The sequence below is a fragment of the Peromyscus leucopus genome, chromosome 1 (assembly GCF_004664715.2).
Source record: "Peromyscus leucopus breed LL Stock chromosome 1, UCI_PerLeu_2.1, whole genome shotgun sequence".
Taxonomy (NCBI): Eukaryota; Metazoa; Chordata; class Mammalia; order Rodentia; family Cricetidae; genus Peromyscus; species Peromyscus leucopus.
In genome coordinates this window covers 10,431,462-10,444,729 of record NC_051063.1, presented here as the reverse complement: position 1 = coordinate 10,444,729, position 13,268 = coordinate 10,431,462, and the positions used below count along the sequence as shown (strand labels likewise).

The 13,268-nt window shown below is 35.6% G+C and overlaps 1 protein-coding gene across 4 annotated transcripts in view; it reads left to right on the top strand.

Annotated features, from left to right (window-relative positions):
- The window catches only part of Vps13a (vacuolar protein sorting 13 homolog A), a 221,886-nt gene that overhangs the window by 33,680 nt on the left and 174,938 nt on the right, over nucleotides 1–13,268 (top strand). For all 4 annotated transcript variants that reach the window (XM_028874876.2, XM_028874875.2, XM_028874877.2 and 1 more), the window contains exons 6-13: nucleotides 245–354; nucleotides 2,599–2,658; nucleotides 5,664–5,723; nucleotides 6,376–6,456; nucleotides 6,769–6,826; nucleotides 11,418–11,545; nucleotides 11,724–11,830; nucleotides 12,622–12,793. In XM_028874876.2, coding sequence (XP_028730709.1) covers nucleotides 245–354; nucleotides 2,599–2,658; nucleotides 5,664–5,723; nucleotides 6,376–6,456; nucleotides 6,769–6,826; nucleotides 11,418–11,545; nucleotides 11,724–11,830; nucleotides 12,622–12,793 — 776 coding nt within the window. The remainder of the gene's footprint in view (nucleotides 1–244; nucleotides 355–2,598; nucleotides 2,659–5,663; nucleotides 5,724–6,375; nucleotides 6,457–6,768; nucleotides 6,827–11,417; nucleotides 11,546–11,723; nucleotides 11,831–12,621; nucleotides 12,794–13,268) is intronic.

Sequence of the window (13,268 nt, the reverse complement as noted above, 5' to 3'; positions counted from 1 at the left end):
GAACTTAACATAGTTGGCTCTAGTCTTATGAGATAAGAAACTAGCTTTTAAACATTGTGCATTTAGTTGTTTTTGAAAATCCTTTGGTATGAGAGGTTTTTGGAATCCTCAAGTGATTTATTTAAAATGTTATACATTTTCTTTATCAAAGCATTATGTTACTTTAATATACTTATACTGTAAATATGGATATTTATAGGGCATGTGTTTTATTCAATTTAAAAAGGAATATTTGCAATTTTAGAAAATCCTCTGGAGGAGAAACAGGACACTTTTACAGAAAAATTAATTACTCAAATCATAAAAAACCTTCAAGTGAAAATTTCCAATATCCATGTTCGTTATGAAGATGATGTAAGTATTTTTTCTTCAAGTATGTATTTCTTTTTTTTTTTTTGGTTTTTTTCGAGACAGGGTTTCTCTGTGTAGCTTTGCGCCTTTCCTGGAACTCACTTGGTAGCCCAGGCTGGCCTGGAACTCACAGAGATCTGCCTGGCTCTGCCTCCCAAGTGCTGGGATTAAAGGCATGCGCCACCACCGCCCGGCTCAAGTATGTATTTTACTGTGACTGGCTTTTGCTCTGTAATTAATGGCCAGCCTAGTCAATACTGGGATATGGAAGGACAGAGAGCTGAAGACAATAAGATCTTTTCTTTTTATGGTTACATTTTTTTTTTTTTTTTTTGGTTTTTCGAGACAGGGTTTCTCTGTGTAGATTTGCGCCTTTTCCTGGAACTCACTTGGTAGCCCAGGCTGGCCTCGAACTCACAGAGATCCGCCTGGCTCTGCCTCCCGAGTGCTGGGATTAAAGGCGTGCGCCACCACCGCCCGGCTTTATGGTTACATTTTTAATGAGTGCTTGATTATACTTTGCTTAGGTATTCAAACTTTGGGTTATGAAGGCAATGTCTTGGGAGTTAATGAATTTCACAGATTTTTTTAAAATTTATTTATTTATTTTTAACCTCCAGGAAAGAGTACTGGTTTAGGAATAAGTAGAGCTAACTTAACTTTTGCTCTTCAATAGTTTATTGTTTTCTTAAATATGTAATTAGTTTCTGTTCTAGTTTTTGATTTTTCTATTGCTATGATAAAATATCGCAACAAAAGCATCTTTAAGGGAGAAATGGTTTACTGGCTGTAATCCAGGTCATGGTCCATCAGTGCAGAAAATCAGGGCAGGAACGTGAGCCAAGAGTCACATCTGCATTCAGAGCAGAGACAGAATGAGTGCCTGTTCTCAGCTTGCTTTGGCCACTCCTAAGCAGCACAGAACCCAAACCCAGGAAATGATGCCACCCACCAAGGGCTGGGCCTCCGCATGTCAGTTAACATCATCAGGACTGCCATTCCCCTAATCACCCTGTCCTCCCAGACATGCCCATAAATCAGCCTGATCTTGACATTTCTCATTGAGACCGCTTTGCTCAGATGATTCTAGATCGTGTCAAGTTCACAATAAAAGATAACCATCTCATTGGCTTTAAATGTTACCCTATCATTTTTCAAAAGCCTACTTCTGATAAGTTTATCTAATCCTGTGTGTTAGAAAAGGCACAACTCTAGTTAGTACATTTGCCATAGAGAATTATGTCATTAACCTGGCTTGATCTTGGTTCTTTGAAGAAACAACTCCTTTAAAGAGTCTCTGTAGCTTCAAAAATATTTTTTAACAATTCAACTTAAAAAAAATTGAATTTTTACAATGAAAATACACATAAATCTTCTGAGTGTATACATATCTTTTCCCCTTTAAAATAAAGTTATGCCCATAATACAAGTTTGATGAAATAATGCTGCCACACTTTTGAGAGGCATTCAACATCTGTGGATTTGATAGAGCTTCCAGATGCTGTTTAAAACATGACCGAAGAACCTGAGATTGAAACAAAACAAAAAACAGTAAATACATGGGAAGAGCAAGTCTGTAAAAATTCTCAAAGTAGGTAGGTCTTTGAGCCTAAAGCATTTACTGTTATTTTATATTCTAAAGTGCATAGAGGTTGTTATTTTTAAACACATTGCTGGATAATTTATGTAAAAATAGGACATTTTTTCTTTCTGGGAAAAGTTGGTGCTGAACACATTGGCTGTCTCAGTTAAGTTTCAGTTCATCTCAGGAAGGGGCAGGGCCTTTTGGACTGTGCCTGTGCAGGTGATGGTGCTGAATTCCTGGGTTTGCTTGGCTGTAGTCTGGTGCTGAGACTGGGGTACTTCATACAAGAGTCAAATATCTCTCTGGAGTAAAGGATTATCCAAAGTTTCAGATTAAAGCAAAGCAGGGCTACACTTTGCTTATCTCCTGACTTTTCCTACTCTGACACACAACTCAGTTTCACTCCCATTTTAAACAGATTACTGTATCAATTTTTATTATGTTTTTATAAATTTAAAAACATTCTACAAATATAGTATTCTATGCAACATTAATACATTAATGTTTAGCAATTTGTTTTTAGAAAAAATAGAGCAAAAATTATTCTGAAAATGTTTTTGAATATTTGAAATAAGATACTTCTCAGATATTTGACTTTTTCTATAAAGTGAATTTTGTCTAACTAATAATCCATCTAAGTAATTTACTTTGTTTTTCTTTAGATCACAAATCAAGACAAACCACTCTCATTTGGTATTTCCCTTCAAAATCTCAGCATGCAGGTACTTTGTTCAAAAAGGAAATGTAACTTTTTTAATTGTGTAGTATAGTTGGGTATATGATTATGATTATGTCAGCATCAGAAATATACTAGGTATGTGTTTGGTTGGCTGTGTAGAACTGGTCTAGGAAGCTATCAGAGTGGATTGGAATTGAGTAAGTAGGGGCTTACCTCTGAAAATGTTGATTTTTTTTTTAAGTTGATTTAGATATTTTATATGATTCTTCTGTAAGTCAACTTTTTCATTTTTCTGTATTTTTCACTTTTATCTTTGCAGCTACATATAGTACAATTCAATTTAATTCCAGTTCAGTATTACATCTTCTATTTGATTTTGTGTCTATTTTATTTTTTATTTTTTGGTTTTTCGAGACAAGCGTTTGTGTAGCTTTGTGCCTTTCCTGGGACTCACTCTGTAACCCAGGTGGGTCTCGAACTCACAGAGATCTGCATGCCTCTGCCTCCCAAGTGCTGGGATTAAAGGCGTGTGCCACTACTGCCCGGTTGTGTATAGTTTATTTTTAAAGCATAGTTCTGCAAGTGAAAAAGCAAAGGGAGTGGAGGGGGTGGGCAAAGTCAGATTTTACTCAGTAAAAGTGAATGGTTTCTGTTGTCAGTGCTTCTGGCAGATTGAAAGTTGTAGAGAATTACTATTTATATTTGGTAATATGAAAATCATTGCTACGATAACAACATAACAACAGTGCTTTTATTTATTTAAAATACTTTATGTGTACTTCTGTGTAGCTGGAGTTTTCTCCAGTCCTGCCTGGCCCACAGGACAAATCTCTCTCACCCACCAGTCCCACAGCCGCTTAGACCCAACTGAGTAAACACACAGAGACTTATATTGCTTACAAACTGTATGGCTGCAGCAGGCTTCTTGTTACCTAGTTCTTATATCTTAAATTAACCCATATCTATTAGTCTATAAGTTGCCATGTGGCTCGTGGCTTACTGGTACCTTACATCTCACTTTTCATGGTGGAGTCTGGCAGTGTCTCTCTCCCTCAGCCTTCCACTTTGCAGAATTCTCCTATCTGCTTGTCCCGCTTATACTTCCTGCCTGGCTACTGGCCAGTCAGTGTTTTATTTATTAACTAATCAGAGCAACACATTTAACATACAGAACATCCCACAGCACTTCTGTGTGCCTGAGTGTATTTATGTGTACCATATGCACATGACAGGAGCCAAGAGTCAGAAGAGAGTATTGGATCCTTTGGAACTAGAGTAACAGGTGATTGTGAGTCACCATGTGGATGCTGGGAACTGAACTTTCTAAGAGTTATACTTGTTTCTAACCACTGAATCTTCTCTGAAACCCTACAAACAGTAGCTCTAATTGTTACCTTTAGAGGTTCCTGGAAACTTGTCTGCCATACCAGACTCATAGAGTTACAAACTCTTGGGTTGCCATCCTGGTATATGTGTGTTTGCATGTTTATTATTATTAGTTAAGCAGTCTACCACCGAACCACATCTCCAGTGTGAAATCTATGCTTTAAAAGTCACTCTTGGTGATCATACTTCATTGCTAAAGTTTGGGAGCCATAGTAGCCGTCATTTCTTCACACAGCAGTGTGAACCATCTTTCCAAAATCAAGAATCTGGTGAGGAGTGGTGGAACAGAGCTGTTATCCCAGCATTCTGGAAGCTGAGGTAGTATTATGAGTCTGAGTCCCTTTGGGCTACATATCCAGACCTTTTTTGGAAAGAAAAATTCATATGCAAATAAAGATTTAATTACCGTATTTACAGTTTTTTATTTTTAAAAATTTTAAGTGTTTTGGTTTGAACCTGCGGCCTTCTGCAGCATTCCTTGATAAGTATTCTTTATTATACACCTGATCTTGTCCTCAGTGACTTTGATTACCCTTAGTTTAACATATGTAGTCTTGTCTTTATATTGTATATAAAACCTTTAAAATCTGACCCTAGGTAACATATTTGGTTTTTCCTCTTTTCTTTCTGTGATTTGTTCTCTGGCCCTACCTTGGGCCTTTATAAAAAAACAACAAATCAAATCAAAACAAGCAAACAAACCAAACTATATATTCCTGCCTGGAATCCTAACCTTGTAACATGAATCTTAAATGATCTTATTAATGAAAAACAAACCTGGTGCCAGCTATTGGGGTAAAATCTGAAAGATCAGAGAGACAGAACAAGCCACAGCTAACCTCACCTGGCAAACTTCTCAGCTGATCCTGTTTCCTCTAAATGGAAACCTCGGAGTCCTCATCCAAATGTATCTCCACTGACCTGCTGCTAAAAGCCTAAAAGCTTAAAAGCCTCTAGTTCCTGGTCCTCACGCCTTATATACCTTTCTGCTTCCTGCCATTACTTCTTGGGATTAAAGACATGTATCTTTCCCAACCAAAACATGAGATCTCAAGTGCTGAGATTAATGGTGTGTATCACCATGCCTGGCTGTTTCCAGTGTGCCTTTGAACTCACAGAGATCCGCATGGATGTCCGCCTCTGGAATGCTAGGATTAAAGGCATGTACTACCACTGCCTAACCTCTATGTTTAATATAGTGGCTGTTCTGTTCTCTGACCCCCAGATAAGTTTATCAGGGTGCACAATATATCAACCACATAACCATGCAATGAGTAGTTTTTAATTCATGGTGTATGGACTATTGTGATCATAAAGCTGTTCTTTTTGTAGTCCTTTCAACAAGCATACTATTTTAGGTTAGTCATTATATCTTGCACACCTCTGAGTTTGATTTTTTTTTTTTTGCCATGTTCTATCTGCTGTATATTGGACCTCCAAAATTACCTGTTTGAACTTGCTTAGTTTTGCTTATTTTTGACCAATGAGTTCCTTGAAAGCAAAGGGTTAGTGGTTTGATAATAGTACTTTTGACTAAATGATGTGTTTTCAAAGGCATTTTCATGAGAAATTGGTCCTAGGGTATGGTAGATAATGAATTACTTATTATGTATATAATGGTCTTTTTTTTTTTTTTTCTTTTCTTTTTTCTTTCCTCATCAGACAACTGATCAAAACTGGATTCCATGTTTACATGATGAAACTGAGAAACTAGTTCGGAAGGTAAAATAAATTCTAACCCATGGATTCGATGAAAGAGCATTTTGGAAAGACAAATTGCTGTGGGATGGTCTGTATGTCAAATCTGTTACTCTGATTGGTCAATAAATAAAACACTGATTGGCCAGTGGCCAGGCAGGAGGAAGTATAGGCGGGACAAGGAAGAAAAAAATTCTAAAAAGTAAAAGGCTGAGTCAGAAAACTGCCAGCCGCCACCGTAACAAAAAACATGTGAAGACGCCGGTAAGCCACAAGCCACAAGCCACATGGCAAGGTATAGATTTATTAAAATAGATTAATTTAAGCTATAAAAAGTTAACAAAAAGCCTGCCACAGCCATACAGTTTGTAAACAATATAAGTCTCTATGTTTACTTGGTTGGGTCTGAGTGGCTGTGGGACTGGCGGGTGACAAAAATTTGTCCTTACTATGGACAAGACAAAAAAACTCTAGCTATAACAAATGATGGTGATGATGATGATGATGATAATGATGATTTTTTTGGTGTGTGTGCGTGTGTGCAAACATTCATGTGAATTATGTCTATTTGCTTTATTTAGGGTAAGACTCAATTACTTGAGACTTTTAAGCATAGTAAAATTTAAAATTTCATTAAAAAAAATAACAGAATGTAATAAACTTGATTTAATTTCAGCTAATCCGGTTAGATAATCTCTTTGCTTACTGGAATGCGAAGTCTCAGATGTATTATCTGAATGATTATGATGAATCATTGGTAAGTAAATATTTGTGTGTCTACTTGTTGTATCATATTTTAGATAATATTTAACTCCCAGTTAATAATCCATCCTTAGAATCAGTATTACTTCTAAACAAAGTCCAGTAGGATTTTTAGAAACAGAATTAACTGGAACATTTTTTTCATAATAGTTAATGATACATTGCTTAGCCATTTTAAAATTTTATCCTGATGAGGTGTGAATCATTTATTTTTCAGTTGCTCTTAAATACTCTTGTAGATAATATAAATTTGTAGGATGAAAGTATATTTGCATAAATATAAATAAAACAATTTATCTTTTAATAGGAAACCTTGAAAAATGGTATTGTCAATGAAAATATTGTTCCAGAAGGTTATGATTTTGGTAAGTTATTAGATAAAATAAAAATATAATTAGCAAAATTAGTACAAACTATTATGTTAACATTGTTGATATACTAGATTTTTTTTATATTAAATTTTCTCCTCGTTTGTGTGTGTGTGTGTGTGTGTTTGTATACATACATATAATACATATATACATACATATATATATATATGAATTTAAAATATATCTTTTCAACATATTTTATTGTTGGAATTTTTGGTTACATTTCAAAACTACAGGAAAAATGTCTGACAAAAGAGAATGTTAATGAATTGTATTAAAAATTAAGGATTATTCAGTATCAATTATAGTGATATTTACCAAAACACTTCAGAATCACAAGTGCAGTTTACTATAGCTAGGTGGTATAGCTATAGAGGTGTGATCTTTCTGTTTATAAAGTGTCCAAATAATTTTTTTTTCCTGAGATGAAGGTCTCATTCAGTAGCCCAGGCTTGCCTGAAACTTATGTCAATCTTCCTGCCTTACCCAAATGCTGAGATTAAAGGCAGGAACTACCATATCTCACTTAAAATTTTGTTCTTTTACTATTCAGTTATTTTAAGTGAGCATATATTACTCCCAATCCCCAGCCCCCACTATGTAGTACTGGCTGTCCTGGAACTCATTATGTAGTTTAGGCTGGTGTCAAGTGCACAGATGATAGATCCTCCTGCTTCTTCCTCCCAAGTGCTGGGATTAAAGGCATGCACCTATGTGTCTGGCCTACATATTAATTTTATAATGACAAGATAATTACTAAAATACAGAAGAAAGGAATGATTTTAAAAAACATTTTTAGCCTTGAGAATACTCAATAAATGTTAATTGTTGATGCTTAATTAAGTTCTTGAATTTGGCTTTCTGACATTTAAGGCATAGAATATCCTTCAGAGTTTCCCTGGCATCCATGAAATACATATCCTTTATGTAATCCTATGTGCTATGTATGCTCTGTAACATTTTCACAATTTCCTCAACTGGTACTTCTGCCAGCTCTGGCAGTTTTGTTATTGTCTTTGTTTTTTGTTTACAGTGCTGGGGATGCATCCCAGGCAGTCACTTTGTTACTAAGCTACATGCCCAGTCCTTTGTGCCAAAATCTTATTTTCATTATTTTGAAGTTGTTTTTATTCTTAATTCTTTCTCAGAGAAAATATGAGGTCAGATAACTAACATGTTTATGATTCTCAAATATATTTAGATTTGACTTATATTTTCTGTGTATTAGAGTACTGAAGAAAGAATATAATTAATAACTGTAAAAGGGGATTGGAATAACAGGATTGGCTGGTGAAAAGTAGAAAGAATGCAGATGTAGGAATAGTATGAAAGGAATGAACCCTATGTTTGAGCTAAGGATAAGTTTCTAAAGAAGACCCTCTGCCTGGCCGGGACTAAAACCCAGACCATATTGAAAATGACATGAACATTGTTGAGGTTCAGAATGTCTCTGTACTATTGTGTTAGCAAAACTTGTTAGAAATCCAACTCTAACTGATGAGACTTATGAAGATGCATCTTCCTGTCTATGCTCAGTGTAGGACAGGACTGCCTTGGCTGCCGTGCAGTACAAAAGGCTGATGCTGAAGTCCTTTGTGCAGTAGGAACCAGAAGCCGGAGAAGACATCTTATATCAGGGCTCTTAGTGAACTTTGCCTCTGTAGAAGCCCGTTAATTGAGTACACTGGGGTTCTTGACAGTGTAACTCCTCCTGTTGATTCTCTTAACATAGCATTAGACCTGCTGGTAAAGGGGAAAAAAATACTAAAATACTAGTGCCCTAAAACTATGTTTGTTTTGTTTTCTTTTTTAGAGCAAGCATTGAAAAGTGAATTTGATGTTCATAAGTTGATAGCTGCATACTTGTAGGGAGGCAAGGAGGACTGGTCTGGGTCATTCCTCCTTTCATTCTACATCTTCTCCTTTCCTTTTCTTCTAGTTAGTGGGAGAAATAATACTTCTTTATATGCTGAGCTAGGAGTGATCAAGTAGAACATGAAAAATTACTGATGCAAGATTTTTGGGAGGATTTCTGGATTGATGTGGGAGAAGGGGTTGGCATCTGTTACATAAATGTTGAGATTTTTTTTTAGGGACAGGACATAATCAGTTCATTTTTAAGACAGTTTTGTTGTAAAAGAAGAGTCTTGGTATTGACTGGATCAATACTGATGTTAATAGGAGTTAATGGAGTTTTTTTTCAGATTATGAATGCATGGCATTTTTAAAATATCTTAGGTACTGAAGGCATTTGAAGAAACTCTGAAATAGTGGTGTACAAGAGTGGACTGAATCCAGCATTGTTTTTGAAGTATGGTTCAAACTAGCAGCATTATCATCACTTGGAAGATTGTTTGAAATGCACGTTTCTAGGCCTCTCAAGGGCCTTTTGCGTCTGACTCGTGTGAGGCTTGGCACTAGAGAGTGTAATAAGCTCTACAGGTGATTCTAGTGAGTTCTCAGGTTTGAAAACCATTGGGCCTAGAGTCGGTTAGACACGCTAAAGGGCCATGTCATCAGATATTTTACATTTTGAAGGCCATAGATAATCTGACACATATCCCCTATGTTCCCCTTTAAAAGTGGAAAATTCATTCTTGGCTAACTGGCCATCAAGAACAGGCTGTGCTATGGATTTATTTGGTCAGTGCCAATAGAAACAAATAAGTCAACCATAAAACAAAATTTAAAAATTGATGATGGGTCTTTAGTAGGGTAAACATAGGCACAGGGAGTGCTGTGTGATTTTCCCCTCTGCCCCCGTAGCAGTAAGAATTCACTTAATATTTACAGTATTAAAGTGAGAATAGTGAATATGATTGTTTTGTGGTCTTTTCTTTTCTAGCCACATATGCTATGGAGTTGGGTTTTACTGAGCAAGTACTGATATAGTACAAAGGGCAAACTTGTTGAGGGAATGGTTAAAATAATTGATAAGAGAGTACAATTGGAGAAGAAATGAAGAAAGGATCATCATTGGGTATGAAGTTACATTTAGTTGGAGCAAAAGGTTCTGGAGTGCTTTTCCACAGTAGACTGATTATAGGTAACAACATGTGTAGCAGGAATCTTAAAAGTTCTTATTAATAAAATCAAACCTGAGGCCAGTTATTGGGGTGAACACTGGAAGGTCAGAGAGACAGAACAAGCTACAGCTAACCTTACCTAGCCAACTTCTCAGCTGATCTTGTTTCCTCAGACTGGAAGCCTTTGTGTCCTCATATCCGAATGGCTCTCAGCTGAACTGTGCTGCTCAAAACCTAAAAGCTTAACCAGTTAAAATGCTTCTAGTTTCTGGCCCTCACGCCTTATATACCTTTTGCTTTCTACTACCACTCCCTGGGATTAAAGGCTCGCTTTCTGGTATTAAAGGCTTGTGTCACCATGCCTGGCCATTTCCAATGTGACCTTGAACTCTCAGAGATACAGAGGGATTTCTACCTCTGGAATGCTAGGATTAAAGGTGTGAGTGCCATCATTTTCTAGCCTTTGTATCTAGTGGATGTTCTGTCTCTGACCCCAGATAAGTTTATTAGGGTGCACAATATTTTGGGGAACATAATACCACCACAAACGTGTATTTTAGAAAGCTGAAAAGTGAAGCTAGAGAAATGGCTTAGCCTGGTTAAAAATGCTTGCTGTTTAGCCATGAAGACTAGAGTTTGGATTCTAGCACCCATGTGGGGCGGCTTACAAATGCCTGTAACTTCGTCTCTAAAGGATCTGATGTTCTCTCTCAGCCTTGCTGAGCATTCCCAACCCCACCACCCCCATCCCAAATAGTTTTTTTTTTTAAAGTGAGGAAAAATACATTGAAATTTTAAATTATTATACCAACGTATAATTGCAATGTATACATATGTGAGAACAGTACATGGATCCCATTAATATGTATAACTTCTATGTTTATAGCTATTTAAAAACAAGGAAGAAAGAAATAAAAACCTTAGTTTTAGCGGTGTAAGATTGGAACTAAAGAGACAAGTCAAAGGGGAAGGGTGAAGGGGAGGTGGCAGATCAGTGATTTTTTTTTTTTTTTAAGGTCCATAATGTTCAAGTATTGATTTGTTTTCTAACAATATTTATGTTTAATGTATGTATAAAAGTTGTTCTTGAGGTGGTTAATACAAGCATATTTATATTACCTTTATATACAACTTAGATTATAATTCAGTAGTTGATCCTTGTATAAATTATATTATCACTGCTCTCCCTCCGCACATTTATTACTTTTGCTCTATCATTTGATCCAAGCAGATAATGCTGGACAAATTCATTTTCTCCCATCTATTTATGCAAATTGAAAGGAGAACAATTACAGAGAAATTATCATACAGTTGAATCAATGATAAATATAGTCTTAACATTTCTAATATTCTTTAAAATTAAATCTAGAATTAAAATTAATTCTTCTCTACTAATTTATGAAGAGTTTGTCTAACAAGACTCTGAGCAGTGTGGATGTTTGGGACTATGGAGAGCCTGTGAAAGAGGTGCAAAGAAGTATTCCTAGTTGATCTCTTTAGTTCTTGGACATGTTTGAAGTAGAACTCTAATTTTTTTTTAAATTTGTATTATTTTCCAGTTTTTCGACCTATATCTGCTAATGCCAAACTTCAGATGAACCGTCGATCAGATTTTGACTTTTCTGACCCCAAAATAAACCTGGAGGTTGAGTTACATACCATAGTGATTGAGTTTAATAAACCACAGGTGATTTTCTTTGATGACATTTAGATTGTGTGTTATTGTTTGATAAAAGCAAAGTTAAGTGTTTTCTGAAATTCATAGTTACGTAAGCATTCTCTTAAAAACTCAATAATTTAACTTTTTCCTTCAATAGTGAACAGGAGCCCAGAAACATTGAAAAGCTTTACCTGTTTTTCTCTAGTATTTCAGTCTCATGGAGCTTCTCGAGTCAGTTGACATGATGAAACAAAACCTGCCATACAGAAAATTCAAGCCCGATGTGCCTCTTCACTACCATGCTAAAGAATGGTAAATGCTTTGGTTGTTTTGAAAGGTTTCTACAGTTAACTAATTTTACTATTTCCAGAACTTAAGACTGCACCACAAAACCAAAATATACCATGTTTTTTAAAGCTATTCTAAAGATTTGGTGCAAACTGATTTAGGGCTAGGAATATATGTTACTCCCTTTATGTTTTAGTGAATTGACTCAAGAAATTCCTCAAACTGTAATTTACAACTAGAAATCTTGAAATACTGTAGTTTTCATGAATTGTAGAAGGATCATTATTTTTGAAATAATTAAAACTTACCTTGGTTTGTTTTCCAGCAGTGTTTCACCCCCTCACCCCTAACCCTGTCTTTTTTTCACCTCCCAGACTTCCCTATTTTACTCACTAGACCTGTATTAACTCAGCTTGAATTTTAGTAACAGATGGTTTGGGGAGGCTTATACATGTTACCCCATTTTTAAATTTAAAAATTTTGTTATTTTTTAAGTTGTAGTTCAGTTTCTAGAACTTGTAGGACTTTTTAAGGTAACTTTCTATAATTATTGACTAGTTTTCCAATTATGCCTTAAGTTGTGCAGAGCTAAATTTTTTAACAAAATTGAACGTTTTGTTTCTTTTTATGTTGGAAGATATAGTAATAATTAATGGAATATTGCTGTAAGTAGAGAGTTCTGATAAAATACTGTTTCCATAGTCTCCTTATTGTAGTTACCCATGTTAGAGAAAACAAATTCAGTTGTTTTGATATTGTTGATTTGGATGTAAGTATGGGGTCTTTTTTTTTTTTTTTTTTTTTTTTTTTAATAGGTGGGCTTATGCTATACACGGTATTCTTGAAGTAAATGTCTGTCCTCGTTTACGGATGTGGTCATGGAAGCATATTAGAGACCATAGACAGAAAATGAAACAATATAGAGAATTGTATAAGAAAAAGTTAACAAGTAAGAAGCCATCTCCTGAAATTCTCATGTCTTTGGAGGTTAGCATTTTAAAACAATCATTGAATACTTTGCTGTGCATAACTTCTCCTTTGTGTGTGTGTGTGTGTGTGTGTGTGTGTGTGTGTGTGTGTAATATTTGTGTTTGTGTGTGCATGCTCACTGTGGTGCATGAAGGGAGGTCACAGGATAACTTGGAGTCCCATTTTCCTTCTTATTATGTGAGTTCAGGTAGTCAGGCTTGGTGGCAAGCACCCTCACCTGCTGAGCCACCTCGATGGCTCTTCTTCCCAGTTCTTAGTTACTGCTTTTTAATTACTTAGTCTGCTTTTTACTGATCATATTCTGTTTCTTTTATCTGGATATTTTTGTGCTTTTACCCTGTAGCTGTGTAATAAAGGTCCTGGTGACATTCCCCAGTGAGGTTTTGAAATTTAGATTTTTTTTTCAGTTCAAAAGGATTTGTGTTCATATACACTGTAATGTGAAGTTTCATTTTATTTATATTTTTTATAA